Source organism: Ursus americanus, chromosome 3 (assembly GCF_024610735.1).
Source record: "Ursus americanus isolate L20-20 chromosome 3, mUrsAme1.1.p, whole genome shotgun sequence".
Taxonomy (NCBI): Eukaryota; Metazoa; Chordata; class Mammalia; order Carnivora; family Ursidae; genus Ursus; species Ursus americanus.
The window spans coordinates 22,083,701-22,105,670 of NC_142129.1; the positions used below are offsets into that span (position 1 = coordinate 22,083,701).

Sequence of the window (21,970 nt, forward strand, 5' to 3'; positions counted from 1 at the left end):
CAGCAATCAAGACTCCAACACAGAACTAATTCTTTAATCATTTATTTTTCTCCACGGCAGTTAGTTTTTTATTTATGGACCCAATTCACCCTTGACTCTGAGGAGATCTCCTATGATCAGATCTTCCTAAAGTTCCATCCTGCCTCCTCATTATCTCTGTTTCCACCACAGCCAGGTGCTTCATTTGTTCATCTCAGTCATCCTCTTTCGGGTCTAATCTCCCTCAAATGTCTCATGGGCCTTGATCACCTATTTCTATTAATAAATGAAGGACTACATTGGTTAGTAATTGTGAAAGACATGGGTTTCCGCAACAGTTGTAGTACTTTGTCTCCAAACCTCCAAATGGGAGGTCTCTCTCACTGTGGGCCTCTGCAGGTACGTGGTACACTGACAGTTTGCCCTTTAGAAGTAGAGAAAAGGTAAGTAGCTTTGCCTTGGTATCGGCAGAGTGAGAAAGGCCGTACTTTAATGGTATGGTCCTTTAATGTACATCACACCTTCACAGAGCTCCCTCCCTTTTCCTGTCCCTGTTCCACCTCCCTCATCCAACGCTCTGCTTTGTGCCGCCACTCTCTCTCCAATCCCAGGCCATACAACATAGCCTGCTCAACCTTCCCCCAAAGCAAATCCCCTAACTCTGCCTGAGGAGCTGTTCTCACAGTTTTATCCTAGGAACTAATGCTGTTGCCAGAGCTCTTTATATGAAGAGAGAGAAGTAAGGGAAATAACTGTTTTGGAGGAAAAGTCCCTTAATTATTTGCCTTGATTTTCCATTTTTCCTACACCTGCTCCCTATTCCCATACTTGCTGATGCTGGGCTTGGAGTTTCAGGAAAGAGGCCCTACTAAGAATTCTCTAATTTGTAGCATGCAGCAGGAGCACCTAGTTTAGGTTCCATTTTATTCTGTTCTGGTTTCTCAATCAATATAATTCCAACTGCTTTCTATTACCTTGAAAATCCTTAGACTTTCTGGTATTATAAATTAATAATGAAAGCAGCTAAGATTAACTCAACATTGGCTAAAAGTAAAAACTCAAAGTGCTTTGCACAGAATCTCTCTCTTGATCTCACAATAACCCTAGGAGGTAGGTACTACTCATCACCCTTATTTTACAGATGAGGAAATTAGAGACAAAAAAAAAAGAGTAAGGTACTTGCCCAAAGTCACACAGTTGCTAGAGCCTGGATTCAGACATAGACAATCTGGCTTCAAAGCCTTCCTTTTCTACAATTATGATTTGTTCTTTTTCTTATGTCTGTTTTGTCTTTCGCAATGATATTAAGAAGCATGGAAACATAAATGGGTACGTTTAGGCCATCATTTCGTAATGGTAACCCATTGTTTTTATTACACCAATACTGTTTCACACCACACTTTTAATTGGTAGAGATATCTGTATGAGAAAATGCAGGATCCAGTGAAGGAATCTAGTGACAGAAAATGAGCCCTTTGAAATTGTTTAAATCAGAATCAACAGAGGTAATGCATAGGATTCCCAAAATGAGAGGCTTGAAAGTGGCAATTTCAAAAGCATATTTTTTCATCTAAGAAAACAATAAACAACAGCATTTTTGTGTTCTCAACAACTCATTAGTTTACTGTCACACCACCAGAGAGAAGTTGAGAACGTATGAAAATTTTAGTCCCATCCTATTCCCTGACAGTGGCCTTTTTAATAATTCAACTGGACTGAAATACCCATGATATACCTACCACACGCACTGTGCTACAGACTGGAGATGAAGAAATGAAAGGCACTGTCCCACTACCCCTGCCCTTACAGAGCTTACAGTCTAACAGCAGGCACGGACAAGGCCACCAATGACTCTAACTCAGTGTGTAAGTGCTGTGACACAGGCAGGTACACCAAGGGTGGCGTCAGAACAGAGAGGCCTTCCAAGGAGCTTTCCCCGGAAAAAACTCTTACGCTGAGGGTTCAAAGATACACTATAACTGGTTTGGGGAGATTATAAACTGAACGTATCATCATTTCCCTCAAATCTGCCCCACTATTCACCTATATAACACATATAAAGGGCACAATCGTCCACACAGAAAGCTCTTCCTCTTCACTATTAGTCAAATCAATCCATCAAGTCTCATCAAATTCTTCTTCCTTACATTTCCAATCAATTCCCTACTCTCTGCTCCTATGACAACTCCCTTCGCTGCAGCCTCTATCACTGCTCACCTTGATAACTGGTCTTTCAGTTAAATCTCTTCACTGGTTAAAAAACCAAATGAGTCTGAAAACTGCCCTTGGGTGGTACCCCCACTTGATCTGGGCCTTCTCCAGCTTCTTCTCTCCATACTCCTTCCCACTTTGCTGAATTCCCTACAGTTCTCTGAGCGTCTATGTTCCGTTTTGCCTAACTGCCTTTACTTAAACTGTGTGGTCCCCATGATCTGAGATATTCTAACCCTCCCTTGCTCATTAACACCCACTCAGCCTTTAATACATCTCTTCAGAAGTCATGCTGATGGCCACTCCTCTCCTTGCTCACCACAAGCTGAGTCAGGTAGCTCTTCTGTGTGATCCCATACCATACTGCCTCATCAGGACACTTATCGCAAAGAATTACACTCAAATTATTTTCTGTAATTGTTTCCTTATCTGATTCCCTATTATCTAGATATTGAGCTAGTACACTGCCTGTTACACGGGAGGCAATCAAGAAATACTAAAAGAATGAAAGAATGAACGAACGAACAAAGAGAATTAAGTCTGTGAAAGCTGATGAGAGAACCAAAGGAGATAATGGAGAGAAGGACAGAACGTTGGAGCAATACCCACCTCTAGTGGGTACGAAGAAAGAAGCTAGTGAGGGAAACAGAATGAACAATCAAAGAGAAGAAGAAAACATCTGGGATTGTACAGGAAAGTAACCCAAAAGAAGAGGGAAATTTAAGAGGGTGCAGGTGGTCAACAGCATCAAACACTACAAACAGGTCAAAGAAGGCAAGAACTAAGACAAGACCACTGACTTAGAGGCAGTCACTGGTGACTGATGATGGTGATGCTGGGTTTACTCCCGCCTCCCTCAGCACTGGCAGAGACATCTTCCTCAGCCATTGCTGGAGGCAAGTTAGGGCTTACAAAATAATCAAAGGTGTGCAACTTACCTCTGCTAATCTTTTTTTTCTATGATTAAAAAATTAAAAAACAGAATATTCAAAAGAAAATAAAATCTCACCATCCAGATATGATGTTATTTCACTGCTTCCTTTGTTTTTTTTACATTTATAGTTGTACAAAATTGGTATTATATTAAAATTCTACATCCTAATTAAACAATTTCTTAATTGTACTTAAATTTAGCCCAAATTAGCTTTCTCATTGTAAAACAATAAATTAGCATTCTAGTTTATAAATAGAAAAAAAAGTTATAGAATTTGATGTGCCTGCGTGGCCATGTATGCACAATGATTCATGTCACATAACATTAAAATTTTATCTTCTTAATTTGTATCAATAAAATTATTATTTATTCTAAAAGATAGCATACCGCCCTAAGTATCTTATCTTGACCCATTTAGTCTAGATTTTATTCTTTCCAGGCTATGGAACATGGCTGCTAAAAATAGATTAGGTACTAGATATAGAACATCTATAGCAGCTGCAAGACTTTTTTTTTTTTTTAACTAATCTTCAGTCAAAATTAGATATGGTGGCTTATAAATAATTTAATGAAGTCTAAATCACCACATTCAGCATGCTTGTCTGACAATTTGTTATATCTAGAAAAATAGTGTGAACCAGTTTTCAACCCTCTTTTGAGATTGTTCTTCAGTATAGAGTATGTTTTGGTGGAAAAAATAAGAAATAGAAGGAATGCAACATTTCTAAAAGTAAGAATTACTAGGTCAAAGAATGTCACCATTTTTAGGGTTTTTTACATATTGCCAAACTGAGTCCAGATAGACCGTGTTAAATTTTCACTTCCCTCAGTGTATGAGCTTCATGTCCCTATACCCTTGCCAGTGCTGGTATTCTTATTTTTAGTCTTTAGCCAACCTCATAGGTGAAAATGATATCTTATTATTTTAATTACCATGTTTAATAATAGTAAAAATAAATATTTGTTCATATTTATTGACCTTTCCTTTTTATGAATTGATTATTCATGCCCTTTTACCTATTTTTTTAGTGGGCATTTGCTTTTTAAACTATTGATTTAAAAGAGGTCTTTATATATTCATGATAGTAACCATTTGTTACAAATATTATCCCCTTTAATTTATCTTGTTATTTATTTTTATTTTTTTAAGTTTATCGAATACACTGCAAGGGAGCGGCAGGCAGGACAGCAAAGGAGAAACTGTCTGCCGTTATTTATGGTTTTTGACATAAGAGGTTTTTAATTTTATATAATCAAATAAATTTATCTTTATCTCTTCCTCAGGATATTTAGAAAATTCTTTTCCACACTCATATTTTATAGATTATTCACTCAAAGTTCTTTCTCATATGGTTACAGTAGAATAATACTGATACCAGTTAGATGATTTATTTCTACCATCTACCATCTAATACACATTAAGTGATTCTAACTCCCTAAAACTTATAATTACAATTCCAACAGTGGTCAATATGAAACAAAGGTTTAAAATTAAGTTCTAGATTTTTCTTACTCCAATTTTAGCTGTTTAGACAATTTTTAAAAACCAGAGATTTGAGTTTAGAAAATGCAAAGTTCCCTTTAACCCATCCATATGAAGCCCAGATCTCTTGCTAGTTATCACCCACCTCTCAAAAACCTGTTAGGGATCCTTATGATGGGACAGGACTGAATGAAGCGCCTCCTAACTGGGTCCCATCGTATTTTCTTCTTACCTGTTACCACAATTATCAGCAATAAGTCAGACACATACAACACATGGCAAATAATACATAGTTACTGTAGTTATAAAGACAGAAAAACAGGAAACAAAACAATACTTGAATACAGAAAGAAGTGATGTAAAGTAGCATTTAACCCTGTTTTAGAAGTCAAAACAAAATTAAATTAATATATAAGCAGTGATGAAGGTATTCAACTCATCCCCAAAGAATACGAACAACATGTACACCATTTTTCAGAATTCTGGTTCAACAGAACATGCATTCAATAACCACCAATGCCATCTTGTGGCAAAAATTCACCAGGAGCTTTACAAACAGATTAGAAATTATGACATTTTAAAAAATCAGTGAATGTCAAAAAAGGAGTTCTGGCTAAAATTAATTTGGCATAATGTAGGCTTCTGTTTCCTTCCAGGTTTGGTAGTCTTTTATTGTTAAATGGTTAAGAGGATAAAGCAATGGGCACCATTCTTTGAATATGAAATAAGCTGATTAAAATGCGATAATTAAAATGTTATGGTGACAACCAAATAAAGCACACATTTAATATCTTAGCACTTCCACTGGGGGAAAGAAAAAAGGAAATTCATCTGCCTTCCCAGGAAGCAAATCAGTTCCATATTAATCCCAATTAAAATTTGTTTTCTTATAATATAGTAGAAAAATACAAAGCATTATTGAACTGGTAAATGGGAAAATTTTGTCTCTTCCCAAAGTTTTGATAGCTCCCAAAGATAGCTTTTCCTGGCAATACAATTAACATTTGTATAGAGTTTTTAACATTTACAAAGAGCTTCCACACATATTACCTCATTTGGTCCTCACAACAATCCCGTATGGATTCAACAGTCATTTCATTAAGCATCTGCTATGCCATGAACCCTAGGCTAGGCCCTAGGGTAGTGCAAGGAGATGACTCCTACCCTCAACAGCTCTTGGTCTTGTGAGGAAGGCAGATGTCTAAACAAATAATTACATTACAGTGAAGTAATTGCCATAACAGCAGCCATAAAAACACTTTGAGAAAGATATTATCATCTTAATTTTAAAAATCAGGAAGCCAAAGGAAAATTAAGTGACTTAATGCCTGACCGGGCATCCAAGCTCAGTCTGTCTGACTTTAAAACCTGCCTTCTTTCTGCTATACTACACCACACTTACCCTGTCTCAAATTCCTTGGAAAGTGTACAGTTTTGGGGTTTGGCAATTGAAAATATATTTAGATGTTAATCAGCAAGGTCTGGTTTGCTTACTGTAGTACCTGTACATAGAGATACACAAATAGTGTGTAATGAAATGGCATTACTGGTGCATATGTACTTATTAGTGTGGAGAAGACAGACTCTTTAGCAAGGGGGAGAAATATTCATGTTTGCAAAAGGGTTATCTTTTAATTGTCTAAGTCTTTAAAATCAGCAATGCCCAAATGTTGGTCTACAGACCACTGCCAGACTAAGGTGAAGACTGACCAGCCCAAAACAAAAGGAGGAAAAAATGGACAAGGTAGTGATTTTTTTTTTTAAGGTAAAATGTTCCATTTAAAGTCCTGTTCTTTTTTCAGAGATTAGGAATTTTTTGTTATTAAATATGCTTTATTTTATGAAATGAAGGTGATAGGAAATGGGTAGTTGGTCTTGGTTTTATTATTCTTTCTTGGAAAAACAGAACATTTACAAGCCTATGTGTAGCCCCCAAATACATATATTTTTTAAATTACAAGTTAATGACATCCAAAAGTCTGGAGAACCACAGCTTTAAATCAATACAACTTTTGTTGATAACTCCTAAGTCCAACATTATAAACCATACTGTCAAAGGATACATAAGATTTATAAGAAACTTCCCCTGACCTCAAGAAGCTTATATTCTAATTAGGGAGACAAGACAGACACATAAAACAATTAGATAGCAATACAAGACAGAATATAACAAGTGATTCGATTAAAATTTGACATTTTTATGTATCAAAAGTGTTAAAATGTACATACCCTTTGACCCAGCTATTCCACTTCTAGGAATTTATTCCTAAAGAAACAATCACAGATGCATGGAAAGATGTATGGACAAAGATACTCACTATGATATTATTTATAATGGTAAAAAATTAGAAACAATTTCCATGTCCAATGATAGGGAGATGGTTAAGTAAGTATGCTAAATAAACATACTTAAATATGTTCATATTCCACACACCAAGAAGTATATACAAGAGTATTTATCAACATGAGAAAACATTCACAATATATTGCAAACAAAAAATGCAAGTACAAAATAGTACCAGAGTATGATACCATATTAGTGAAGAAAAAGTGCTTGTATAGATTCATGAAAAATACAGGAAGGATATACATCAAATTTTAATTGTGGTTATCTTTGGGTGGTTATTATGAGTGATTTTTGGATTTTTCTCCTTAATGCTGGTCTTTACTTTCCAAGCTTTCCCATTGAGTAGGCATTACTTTTGGACTGGAAGAAAAATAATATCATATTACTTTATTTTTTTTAAACTATGTTAAAAAAATACTGTAAAGAAACATACCAAAGTGTTAACAGTGGTTATGATTACGGTTGAGGATTATCACCTCCTTTATATTATCCAAAAATTCCATGATATTTTATAATGTAAAAATATAAACAATTTTTTTTTGCTTATAGAGAATAGAAGAATAGCACTCAGGGAATAACGTTGAAAATTACTGAACCAAAGTTATAATAAAAAATCCTTTTGATGTTTTCTCAGAGCTCTGTCAAACATCTTTGGCCTGTTTCTCTCCCAGCCACCAATATAAGTCTGTCATAGGCACAAGCTAACGTTGACTCTACAGAGGTTATTCATGCAAAGTAGGCACTGACTTCATAACCCACGTTTTCTTCCTTTACCAAAAGATCAGAAACAGAGAGAAACCAGCAACATAGCAAATATATGCCTTTCCAATTTCATATAGATATATTCCTGGTCTGAAGTTTTGTTCATTGAAGCTTTGATTTTTATATATTCAAACTGCCAATCTTCATTTGCGATTGCTTCTACTCTTGAAAACAAAAACAAAAAACATAATTTCTTCAATATTTTATTTTTTGCTAATGTTTATAATTTTTTAAAAGAAATCTCTATGCCCGGCGTGGAGCTCGAACTCAGGACCCGGAGATCAAGAGTCACATGCTCTACCAACTGAGCCAGCCAGGCACCCCTATTTTTTTGCTAACTTTTATTTTTTTTCTTTCAATTAAATTTATTTCATTATAAATACGACACAGGCATTGACCGAAACAGGGTGGTAGGCTGAGCATACTCCCCTTTCCCCAAAGCCTGGCAAATAACACAAAAGCCATTTTTTAAAAATCCATAATCAAAAGAAAGCAAGAAATGTTTTTACTGGACTAACACTATGAGGAGTCATGTGAAAAACATGGTCTTCTACACCCAGAGCATGCGGTCAGAGCAGCCCTTACAGTAAAATAAGCCCAGAGGTGGAAAACAGCAGGAAGAACTGAAACAACTTACAGAATTTCCAGGTTGGGGGTAGAACAGAAGTTACAAAGCAAATCAGCCTCTCCCCCATTTACTTCTTTGGGTCAAGCATTACGGAACAGAGGTATTCCCAGATGGGAATAGTGGCATCAAACAACACAGGTGTCACTCCCCTAGTAGGAATAATGAGTATAAACACTGGATCAGAGAGATAAGACAGAACCCTGGATGGATAGTAACTCCCAGGTAGAAGAGGGGACACTCGTACAAAGAAGACTGGCTATGGTACACTCCATCCCATTCCATCTCTACCCACAATCAGTGGAGACCTCCTGCAGTAATGATGTAACATTTACAGGAAGGCTAACAAGGACTCTTAAATAAAGATAAATGAGTACAAAACCAAGGCTCAAACATGAAAAAGAGGCATGAGTGACAGAAGAACTCACACCCAAAGAAAAGAGAGTTGACAGGTTAAATAGGGTAAGATTTTAGATCAAGTATAATTAATATCCTCAGAGATATGCAAGATAATAATACATTTATTTTAAAAAGAAATCAATTGGAGCCCTCGAAAATTACATTTTGATCATTGAACTAAAAAACCGAAGAACTGAAAAGATATAGCTGATGAACAAACTAAATTAGTACAATGAAAGATGGAGCCAAGAAATTCACCAGAATACAGTACAGAAGGAAAAAGAAGTAGAAAGTATTTCACAGAGTTAAGATATAAAAGAATTAAGCAATCTCAACCAAAATTCCAACTGCTTTTTTTCCAGAAATGGACAAGCTAATCATAAACTTCATATGGAAATTCAAGGAACCCAGAAAACCAAAGCAATCTTGAAAAATAACTAAATTGGAAGACTTACACTTTCCGACTTCAAAACTTACTACAAAGATACAGTATTCAAAACAGTTTAGTACTGGCATAAGGAAGGACACATAGATCAGTGGAATAGAACTGAGAGTCCACAAGTAAATCCAAACATCTATGGTCAATTGCCTATTGACAAAGGTGACAAGACTACTCAATGGGGAAGAACAGTCTTTTCAACAGATGGTCCAGATTCTATATCTACTCAAACTCTCAATTGCGAGAGTGAAATTAAGACATTTTTTAATGTACAAGGACATGAAAACTTTGCTTCCCTCAGACTTCTGGTGAAAGAATTACTCAAAGAAATACACTTGGAGCTAAAAAAAAAAAAATTAATCCAGAAACAATAAACAAGGTACAAGAAAAGGGTAAGGAGAGAAACCAGTAAGGCCTTGAAGTTAAGTGCTGATTGGTAAAAGAACGAAACACAAGTTTACTAATATTCAAAACTACAATCTCAGATGATATTGGCAGGAATAATTGTGAGGGTAAGAAGGGGGTTGAGAGAAGGGAAAGCAGAAGAATGATAAAGTCTTTGCCCTGTTCAGAAGAAAGAAATAGAAAGTGATTAATACAGATATTGACAGAAAAATATAAATTTAGGCACTGTGCAAAAAATTTAAGAGTACTAGATGGTTTCACTCCAAACGCTGAAGGAAGATATGATGCTTCTCTTACACAAATGCTTTCAGAGAATAGAGGAACTCATTTATGAGACTAAAAGAACCTTGATATCAAAATCTGATAAAGACATTAAAAATAACAACAGGTCAACATCCCTTATAAACAGGCACAAAAATTCCAAACAAAATGTTAACAAATAAAATCAAAGTTATATAAAAATAATACACCATGATCAAGTGAAACTGATTCCAAGAATGTAAGACTGATTAAACATTAAAAAATCAGTATAATTCACCACATTAACAGAATAAGGAGAAAAACCGTATGATCATCTCAATCAATGTAGAAAAAGCATTTGATAAAATTCAACACCCAGAAAACTGGAAAAAAAGAAACTTATGCTCACACAAAAACCTGTACACAAATGTTCACAGTAGCTTCATCAATAATAGCCCAAATCTGGAAACAACCTTCCAATGAATGAGTGGTTTAACTGTGGTATACCCATACCATGGCATAATGTTCAATATCAATGAGCTACTGATCTGTGTAACAACTTGGATGGCTCCCAAGGGAATTGTGCTGAATGAAAAAAGTCAATGCCAAAAGGTTATATATTGTAGGATTCCATTTATATAACATTCTTGAAGTGACAAAATTATAGAAATGGAAAACAGATTAGTGGTTGCCAGAGGTTTACCAGGGGAAGTGGCTGTGGCTATAAAAGGATAACACGAGGAGGCATTGCAAATGATCTGTTCTATATCTTGACTAGGTGGTCACACAAATCTACAAACGTGACAAAACTCAATACAAACATACATACAAATGAATGCATGTAAAACTAATGAAATCAAAGTAAGGTCAGTGGGTGGTATCAATGTCAACTTCCTGGTTGTGTTATTATACGATAGTAACAAGATGTCATCATTTGGGGAAACTAGATGACAGGTATATGGAGCATTCTGTATTATTTCTTACAACTGCATGTGAGTCTACAATATCTCGAAGTAAAAAGTATAAAAAAATTTTAAAATATGAAAAAAACTGTGTTGATATGGGACAGATTGCATGCAAAATTATATGCCTGAAACAATTATAAATATTTTAACAAATAGAATTATTTAACATGATCTAAAAATTCTGATTTAGGTGGCTATGCCACATGGTATGGTTTAATGCTTTATATAATTCAGTGTCATTTCAAAAGAGAAGCAAATTAATACTGTATCCAGAATCAATGCACAGGGGTGACTGGGTGGCGCAGTCAGTTAGGTGTCTGCCTTCGGCTTGGGTCATAATCCCAGGGTCTTGGGATCGAGCCCCACCTCAGGCTCCCTGCTCAACAGGGAACCTGCTTCTCCCTCTCCCTCTGCTGCTCTCCCTGCTTGTGCTCTCTCCCTCTCAAATAAATAAATAAAATTTTACCAAAAAAAAAAAAAAAAAAAGAATCAATGCAGTTGTGTAGATTGCTTACTTCACAAGAGCTTTAGGCCAATTGGCTAAGTGGGGCTAAAATCCAGCCTGCATTCTACTCCCCAATGCACCCAAAGGACTTAGTTTACCCAGAAGAGCCATTTTTATTTATTTATTTAAAGATTTTTTTTTTTAAAGATTTTATTTATTTACTTGACAGAGAGAGACAGCCAGCGAGAGAGGGAACACAAGCAGGGGGAGTGGGAGAGGAAGAAGCAGGCCCCTAGCAGAGGAGGGAGCCTGATGTGGGGCTCGATCCTAGAACGCTGGGATCAGGCCCTGAGCCGAAGGCAGACGCTTAACGACTAAGCCACCCAGACGCCCCATTTTTAAGATTAAAAAAAAAAATTTTTTTAAAGTAATCTCTACAGCCAATGTGAGACTTGAACTTACAACCCCAAGATCAAGAATCACATGCTCCACTGACTAAACCAGCCAGGCATGCCTGGAAGAGGCATTTTTAAATAATTTGCACAATGGCACACTTTGGGTTAATGGTGACCCACTTGTCAACTAAATCACTTTCTTAGAATTATTGAGTATCTATTTCTAGCACTTAAATACACTCATCTTTAAGTTTCTGCCTTTTGCCTTTCAAAGCAAGAAGATCTGAACCCATATCTTAGTTCTGTTGTGTTGGTTGAATAGAGAGTATTCTTTAGGAGGCCTCGGTTCTGTCTCAAATCCTTTTTGAAACAAAGTGCTATATAAATCAATACAAACCAAAATATAAATTAGAGTGCTATATTGTACTGTGTTATGGCTTAATTAATCATAGCATTATATATATACGTGTGTGTGTGTGTATAAAAACAACTGCATTCCCTTAATTACAATACTGTTCAAAGAACTCATTTAATCCTCATCACAACTCTATGAGATAGATAATATTATGATTCCCACTTTATAGATGAGGAAACCAAGACATGGAGAGATTAAGTAATTTTATCAAGGTCCCTTAGCTAAGCAAATGAAAAATCTGGGATTCAAACCCATACAGTTTAGATCCAAATCACTCTTTAAATATTTTTTTAAGTTTTATTATTTAAGTAATCTTTACACCCAATGTGGGGCCCAAACTCACAACCCTGAGATCGAGTGTCGAATAGCTTCCAACTGAGCCAGCCAGGTGCCCCTAGTTCGAAATCACTCTTAACCACTCTATATTAATGCTTTCAGTCATAATTCAATTCAATACCTGAGAAATGTGTCTAATAGAGCACTTGATAAATACTTGTTGAATGAATGAATGAATGAATGAATGAATGAATATTAAGGCAATGATTCTCAACTAAAGGTACATTCTCCCAAACCCCCAAAGAAATTGCTCTCCTCTCCCAAGACTCAGGTATTCTCTCCCAAGACTCAGGTATTCTCTCCCAAGACTCAGGTATTCTCTCCCAAGACTCAGGTATTCTCTCCCACGACTCAGGTATTCTCTCCCATTATACCATCATATTGCCACCTTATTAAGGTAAAAACTACAGTAAGTCACTTTAATGACTGAACTAACTAGTATTTCCCATCCCTTAGGTTTTTAGGAGTCAAAATGGTTATGTATGAAACTGTATGAAACAAGCAGTCTGATTCTTTTAAGGGTGTGAACAGCTATTTGTTACTTACTGGCTTAAAATATATTTTTTTAAAGATTTATTTATTTATTTATTTATTTATTTATTTATTTATTTATTTGAGAGGGAGAGAGATCACGCACGAGTGGGAAGAGCAGAGGGAGGGAGAGAATCTCAAGCAGACAACCCACTAAGCATGGAGCCGAGGAGGGGCTCAACCCCTGGACCGTGAGATCATGACCTGAGCTGAAACCAAGAGTCAGATCCTTAATGGACTGTGCCACCCAGGTGCCCCAGGGGAGTTGTAATATTGCGCCAAAAGCAGCTATATGTCCCCCAGATATCAGATATGTTGTACTGCCTGTCTTTAACTACACCATTTACTTATTTATCTATTTATTCAAAACATTCTTTTTTTATAAGATTTTTTTTAAAGTTTTATTTATTTAAGTAATCTCTACACCCAACATGGGGCCTGAACTCTGGACCCCAAGATCAAGAGTCACACGTTCTACCAATTGAGCTAGCCAGGCGCCCCTTTTTATTTAAAACATTGTTTTTATATATATCTCTGTTTATAAACCAACACTAAGAGAGGAATAAATGGCAAGTGAAAATGCTGGTTCTTGCCATCTCTGTTGCTCACCATTTCTGTTGTTTATTAAAACACGTTCATTTTCCCTGCCGCACTTCATTTTTCTGTTTTCTTTCACGTTAGTCTCTTGTCTCTCCTGACTTTACTCCTCTGACATTTGTAGCAAAAAGTATGTCTATCATATATACATAGACTTCTATAAAAGTGAAGTAATCATAGCACATTGAGAGACATCTTCAAATCTTAAGAGGCTCTTTGTCATTTGGTTTACATTATTAGTTATTCAAGTATTACTTTACTGAAGAAAAAAAAAGCCTTGCTGGTTGAGGAGTTTTGTCTTTGGGGAAGGGGAGTAGGTACAGGGGTTGTACTAGGCTCAAACTGTTCCAAAAGCTAGATGGGATATTGAAACCAGTGTTCTTAAATGACTGAATGCTAAGCCATACGTCTTTCCTTAGGATTCGTAAAAACAGAACAGGCTAAAAATTTTACAGATTAAAAATTAATAAAAAAGCACAATTCATAAACCTGTGTTAGATCAAAATATTAACTCTAACAAAAAAAAAATCTTGGGAACACTTCTGATTTAAAATAGCACCACCACATTCTTAATGTTTATGAATGGCTGCCAAGACTTTGAAATACATTTTTAAATAAAAACCTCACCCTTTTGGATCAGCTTAATCTTTTGATAGAAAGAATTAACTATAAATATACCATAAACTGTATGTATACGAGATGGTCTCTAAAGCTCTAAAAATTCTACAACTCTCAAAGGAATCAGAAATGCTCCGAGAATCTCGGAAATAACCTAGAGCAATAGTTCTTGAGGTGCTGGACTAGCTGGCTCATTGCAAACTTATTAAAAACAATAAGAGTAAAAACAAAACCAAAAAGCAGATTACCAGGTCCATCCAGGTAGGTCTGGCATATTAATTTTGGTGGGAAATGAGGTTCTATTGAGACTAATAAAAATTACTGGCTCTCTTCCCAGAAAAATGCACATTTTTACTCACAATTTTACGTATGACATAATTCCCTAAGGACCAGCCACAGACTCCAGGTTAAATTGTAAACTCCAGGTTAAAAAGCAAAAAAGAATTCAGACACAGAATGTTATAAATGTTTTCCAAAGGGTGGTTAAATGGAAGAAGGAATAGATTTATTCCATATTCCAGAAGAAGACAGAACTGGGAAAAAGTCATAGAATTTGCAACTGAATATAAGGCAAGTCTTTGTAATAATTAGAGTCAACAAATAATCTGACAGCTTTCTCCACAACATAGTGGGCAGTCCATTAATCTAAGAGGTCAAAATAAGCAGACCTCTTTAAAATAGAGATGAAGGGGCGCCTGGCTGGCTCAGTTGATAGAGCATGCAACTCTTAATCTTGGGGTCGTGAGTTCAAGCTCCACATTGTACATAGAGTTTACTTAAAAAAAAAAACCCAAAACATTAAAATAGAGATTTTTTAAAAAGATTAGAGCTATTGTGGGAAGCATTCCCATATTGGATAGAAGATAGTGTAACTTCTAAGGTCTTTTTCAATTTTAACTTTTTATGGTTCTAAAAAGTTTTAGAAGGGGGGAAAAAGGAAAAAAATTAAAAGTTGATTTAAAAAATATATATATATATTTTTTTACTGCTTATAAGACATTTTCTGTGTTTAAGATTTAAAAAACCAAACAACTGCCTGCACTGGTACTCTGTGTATCTGTGTCAATGCACCTGCCTCAAAATGTAAACCATAGCCACAGGGTCTGTTTTTCCTAATTTAATATCACCTTTTTTTATCTCCAGCAAAACTTCGTTTAAAAAAAATGAGCTGAGGGGCACCTGGGTGGCTCAGTCGTTAAGCGTCTGCCTTTGGCTCAGGGTGTGATCCCAGAGTCCCAGGATCAAGCCCCGCATCAGGCTCCTCCGCTGGGGGCCCGCTTCTTCCTCTCCCACTCCCCCTGCTTGTGTTCCCTCTCTCGCTGGCTGTCTCTATCAAATAAATAAATAAAAATCTTAAAAAAAAAAAAAAAGAGCTGAAACCAATATTGAAATGTATGTCAACTAGAATGTAAATTAAATAATTAATTAAAAAATTAAAATAATGGTATGACATACATCCTACAACCCTAGAAAATAACTTAATCAGTTTCTCTACTAACAACTAAATATTTGAATCCTAATATACTAAAATAAAAATGTATAGTAATAACCCACTTGGGAGTCAGAGTACATGACTTGGCCTTTCCTGTTTCTGGATTTCCTGCTCTCTAATGAGTACCCAGAGAATGATCTCTCTCCCTCAAAAACATCCTTGAGAAAGAGAGAGAAAGACTATGTATCTGGTGAGTGTAGATACAAGAGCCTAATATGAAAAACAGATTTGTGTTTAATCAATACATTGTGACAATGCCTGATGAACTAAAATTTTGCAACCTACCTCCTTTAAGGACCACCAAAGATGGGTAGCTCTTTAGAAACACATAACCCTCCCAATTTCTGCAAGTGCAACTGAGGAACCATCCAGAAGGAAATTCACAAATTCTATAGTTAAATAATTCTATTCAGAAACATCTTTTATTACTTTGCTACTGATTCTGTTCCCTGATTAAAATTAGAAAAGTAATGAATTTTGAAGTGAAGACACAACTGTTCTTTATGAACTTACTTTTTCTCTAGGGTCACCATTTTCTGTTGGCAAATGCAGTGTGTTCAAACAAAATACCTAGACTTGACCAAAGGCAGTAAAAGCTTGTGTTGGACCAAATCTAGCAAAAAGCAACAAAATATTCACCAAATAACAAATTTTTAATGTCTGCTATCTAATTTAAAACTACTTCTAGGGGCGCCTGGAAGGCTCAGTCAGTTGGGTGTCCGACTCTTGATTTCAGCTCCAATCATGACCTCAGGGTTCTGAGATCAAGCTCTGTGTTGGGCTCCGTGCTCAGCGTGGAGCCTGCTTAGGATTCTCCCTTTCCTTCTCCCTGTGCCCCTCCCTGCTCGCACACACTGTCTCTCTGTCGCTCTCTCTAACAAATAAATTTTTTTAAACCTGTTTTTATAACTTCAACATTTAAAATCAAGCTATTTTGAAACACTGGTAACAATCCTATTGTGTAACAAGCAGAGAGCCAATAAGAAAAACTTAAATGCAAAAGTAAAAAATATCAGATATTAATACTGCCAAAGTAGACATGACTGCCAGTAAGATACATGTATGAAGCATTATATGGAAAAATAACAGCATTCCAAAAAATAAAACAAAATCCTATTCTTTACTCAGAAATAAAAATTTCAAAAGACACCATTTCACAAGAACATTTGCATTGTAGCATTTTTTCCACAAATGCACAGCGAAGTTTCATACTTAAAATCAAAATTGAGCATAAAAAATTAGCTTTAAAAAGTTATTTTTCTTGGGGCGCCTGGGTGGCGCAGTCGTTAAGCATCTGCCTTCGGCTCAGGGCGTGATCCCAGCGTTCAGGGATCGAGCCCCATGTCAGGCTCTTCCGCTGGGAGCCTGCTTCTTCCTCTCCCACTCCCCCTGCTTCTGTTCCCTCTCTCACTGGCTGTCTCTGTCATGTCAAATAAATAAATAAAATCTTTGGGGAAAAAAAAGTTATTTTTCTTGCCAAAGGGTTTTCTCAAAGTTTAGTTTTGTATATGCAGGTGTATTTAAAGCTAAATATGTTACGTCTTTCTAAAGTACCCAGTTTGGTGCACATTACAACTTCCATATTCCTGGGGCACCTGGGTGGCTTAGTCTTGGTTTTGGCTCAGGTCATGATTTCAGAGTCCTGGGATCAAGCCCCACATTGGGTTCTGCACTCAGTGGGGAGTCTGTTTGAGGTTCTCTCTCCTTCTCCCCCTGCCTCTCCCCCTGCTCTCTTTCTCGAAAATAAAATCTGAAAGAAAGAAAGAAAGAAAGAAAGAAAGAAAGAAAGAAAGAAAGAAAGAAAGAAAGAGAAAAAAAGAAAGAAATTCCATATTCGTGCATGAGGTTTGTGTGTTTGTGTGTGTTTTAAGGAATTTGTCTTATGTGACACCAAGATGCTTGTGGTTGGCATTTTTTTGAACAATCACACATCTGATTCAAATTAATTGAGTTGACAGTTTGTTGATGAAACCATATGGCAGGAGCTACTGTGGGTAAAAAGGGAAGTAAAGAAAAAGCTCCAAGCTTCAAGCTCCGTTCAACTCCAAAGAATATTTGTCTCATTTTTTACTAGTCATCATACTTCTAATTTCACTATCTAGTCTTATAGACAACTCAGTGACAGTATCTTAGATAAAGCTTGGAGTAAATTCACTGACAGTGTAGCCAGTATGAAAAGGAAGAGCATGAGATCAGGCTGAATTCTAAATGCAGCAGGAAGCCACTGAAGGATTTTGATCTGGAATGAACATCCTAAAAAACCACAGTTGTGCTTTAGGAAGATTAACCTTGTTTCAGTATACAGAATAGGAGAAGAAGACTAGAAATGACAAAAACATTATTAGTAACGTCCAGGTTAAGGCAGTAAAGGCCTGAATTACATTAGTAACACAAAGAACTGGGAAGGACAGGCAGCAGAGAACACAGCACAGGGTTATGAGCATGGACTTTATAACCACACTGCTTGTTTCAAATCCTGGCTCTGTCCCTTGCTAGCTAATGGCCTTAGACAAGACTTTCAACTCTGGGCCTTAGCTTCCTTCTCTGTGAAAAGGGAACAATAACAGTACTTACTCCTCTCTGGGTTATGTTTATAAAAGTTCCTAGCTAATAATATTAGTATGGGGATAAAGACTCACAGACAAGCTGGATGGGAAAGTTGAGTAAAATAAAGGGATAAATGTAAGTGTGAGTTTTCAGTTCTGTAACTTGAAGAAAACTTTAAAAACAGACATTAAATGGACAAGTTGGCAATATTTATCACTAGGCATTGCAGCAGCGTTTTCAAATAGTAGAAGACTAGGAACAATCTAAATATCTATTGCACGGATGGTAAATTATTGTACACCCTTATAACACAATACTTTCAGCCATGAAGAAGAATCTGATCAATCTAAATATGGTAATACAGAACTATCCCCAAAATATATTTTTAGTTAAAAAAAAGGATAGGTGCAGAAAGAATACTTTATGTTGTACTCTAATTGCTTAAAAATAAAGATTAACACGTATCTATATGCATACATATGCAAACTCTATTTCTGGAAAGATACACTAGAAATACTAACAGAGGATACCTCGGGGGAGAGTCTAGAGAAGTAGGAATCCAGGGCAGAAGGGAGACTTTTGTCTCCTTTGTATACTATTTGTTTTTACCAAATTTATGTAGTGTTATTTAGTTTAAAAATTCATGAAAAAATATGAGGGGTTAGGATGGGATGAGTTCAATAACAGGAAACTATATTTGCATATTTAGCTGAGCATTAACTTTTATGTGTTCTAAAAGCTTGCCCAGTATAGATAACTAGTAACGATCTAATGATCTGAGGGTTCAAAACCACTCAAGATTTCTTTTAAAAAGGCCTTAAAAATAGTTCAGAGAGAAAAAAAATGAAGTGAACCTTAAAAAATATAGAGGCTATTAAAAATTAGGCTGCATTTCAAAATTCTAAATTTATATGTCAATTTGTGATATGAAACAGTATTTTTTCCTGTGTTATAAATAGTTAACAGGTCCCTAAGCCAGCCCACAAAAGCCTCCTTTACCAACAACGATAACTATAGTACTGTAATAATAGTATTACAGAGTCCACGATTTTAGAGCCTTGGACAAGGTGACTGCTCCTTCCTTCTTGAAACACTCTCTTCTCTTGGCTTCTGTGAAATCAAGCAGTCCTGGTTTTCCTCTTATTTTACTGACCTTCTCTCCTTGCTTCTCCTTTCCTTCTCACCTTCAAAGTTATAGTCTTTTGCCCTTATTTCTCTTTAATCCTCCTTGGTCATCTCATCCAGCCCAGAGGCTTTTAAATACCATCTGTATGCTAGTAATTCCAAAATGTCTATTCTGAGCCTCTACCTCTCCCTTGAGTTAGATTTACATATGAAGACCCTCCTACCCTATATCCTCCACTTATAGGTCAAATAGGCGTCTCATGCTTAACATAGTCAAAACAGAACCCCCACAATCCTGCTCCTTCCAGTATATTCCATCTCATTTAATGACACCATCATCCATCCAGTTGCTCAAGACAAAAACATATCAATCATCTTGAGTCCTCTCTTTCCTTCATACCTCACAGTAAACGCTGTTAATACTACCTTCAAAATACATCTCATATTCAATCATTTCTCCCCGCCTAGACCACTGTACCCTAGTTCAAGCTGCCATCATCCTGAGGAGACTACTGCAAGTCTTCTAAAGGGCTTTTATACTTCACTTTTTACCAATTCCCACACTCCATTCTTCATCCAGCAGCTACAGAGAGCTTTAAAAATTGTAAGTCACTGGTGCACCTGGGTGGCTCAGCTGGTTTAGTGTCCCACTCTTGATTTCAGCTTGGGTCATGATCTCAGGGTCATGAGATGAGCCCCATGTTGGGCTCCACGACTCAGTGGGGAGTCTGCTTGAGATTCTTTCCCTTTGCCCCTCCCCCCACTTGTGTGCATGCATGCGCTCTCTCTCAAATAAATAAATAAATCTTTAAAAAATGTAAATCACTGACTTATTTTGCTTAGCCTAATACTCTCCAGCTCCATCCATGTTGTTGCAAATGCCAAGATTTCATTCTTTTTTATGGCTGAGTAATATTCCAGTGTCTGTGTGTACCTGAGCTCACACACATTTTCTCTAACCGTTCTTCAGTTGATGGACACTGGGCTGTTAAGTCAGTCAGAAAAAGACAAATACCATATGATTTCACTCATATGTGGAATTTAAGAAACAAAACAAATAAGCAAAGGGGGAAAAAAAAGAAAGAGAAAGGCAAACCAAGAAAAGACTCTTAACCTATAGAGAACAAACGGATGGTTACCAGAGAGGTGGGTGGGGGGATGCGTGAAATAGGGGTTGGGGATTAAGGAAGGCACTTGTGATGAGCACTGGGTGATGTATGGAATTGCTGAATCACCTAAAACTAATATTATACTGTATGTTAACTAACTGGAATTTAAATAAAAACATCTTAAAAAATGTAAATTACATCATATTACTCCCCTGCTTAAAAGTGTCCAATAGATCCCCTTTACCTTTAGAATAAAGAAAGGTCACAAATTCAGTTTTAGACATGCTGAACACGAGGGGTATAAGGCATGTAGGTGGAGACATGAAGAAAGCAAGTATATGGCCCTCAAGAAAGATTTGGGTAGAAGTTACAAGTGGCCCTCCTTACTGGCATATGGTTAGAAATTGAAAACCAAGGATTTGGAAGAGAATACTTGAAATTTAAGTGGAAATAAAGAAGGGTGGAGGTATAGGATCAAGACTTGAGAACTCACATTAAGGCCTGATAGAAAAGGAAGAGCTGACAAAGAAGACTAAGTATGAGAGGCCAGACTCATAAAAAGAAAACCAGACCTAATACCTGGGAAGCTGAGGGAAAAGGATGTTTTAAAATGAAGAGACAGGTACCTGGGTGGCTCAGCCAGTTAAGCGGCTGACTCTTGCTTTTGGCTCAGGTCATGATCTCAGGATCATAGGATCAAGCCCCGTGTAGGGCTCCCTGCTCAGCAGGGAGTCTGCTTCTCTCCCTCCCTCTCTCCCTTTGCCCCTCCCCCTGCTCACATGCTTGCCTTCTCTCAAATAAATAAATAAATAAATAAATCTTAAAAAAATAAAATGAAGCGAGAATAAGATGGAGATTGAAAAACATCCATTCAATTTGACAACACACATGTCATTTGTGACATTAGCAAAACCAACTTCAAAGATATGATGGGGAGATATGGTGATGAAGACAGCAACTCTAGTCAATGCTTTCACAAACTTGGCTGTAAAAGGAAAAGGAGAGATTAGAAGAGATAAAACTTAAAGCTCAAAATGCTATAATAATGATATGATGGAAAGAAAAAGGTTGAAGACACAGGACAGAGAAGTGATAATAATGTAAATTTTCTGAATAGGTAGGAGGGGATAGAATAAAGGCACAAGTGGAAGAATGCTACAACTATTTCTGATAATATTCAACATAAAAGTGTACTTGGAAGAAAAGAATATTTAGAAAAGCCATACAAAAACTGTATGAGCTGGGGCACCTGGGTGGCTCAGGCGGTTAAGCATCTGCCTTCAGGTCAGGTCATGATCCCAGGGTCGTGGGATCAAGCCCCGCACTGGGCTCCCTGCTCAGTGGAGAATCCGCTTCTCACTCTCCCTCTGCCCCTCCCACCCCCAACCTGTGCGCATGCGCACCCTCTCTCTCTCTCTAATACATAAAATCTTTAAAAAAATTGTATGTGCTAAATTCCTTAGTGTAAAAAAAAAAAGCATTTAGTCTATGTAATGTAAAATAACTCTCTTGCATGAATAACCACAGACACTGATAATTACTCATTCAATAAACATTTACTAAAAGCCTAC

At 36.6% G+C, this 21,970-nt stretch overlaps 1 protein-coding gene across 2 annotated transcripts in view; it reads right to left on the minus strand.

Moving 5' to 3' along the window:
- The window catches only part of KLHDC10 (kelch domain containing 10), a 59,783-nt gene that overhangs the window by 25,434 nt on the left and 12,379 nt on the right, over positions 1 to 21,970 (minus strand). Inside the window, exon 2 of one of the 2 annotated variants that reach the window (XM_045792646.2) lies at positions 4,753 to 4,839. The exons of the other annotated variant lie outside the window; for it this stretch is intronic. Coding sequence (XP_045648602.1) covers positions 4,753 to 4,839 — 87 coding nt within the window. The remainder of the gene's footprint in view (positions 1 to 4,752; positions 4,840 to 21,970) is intronic. 2 annotated transcript variants of the gene reach the window in all.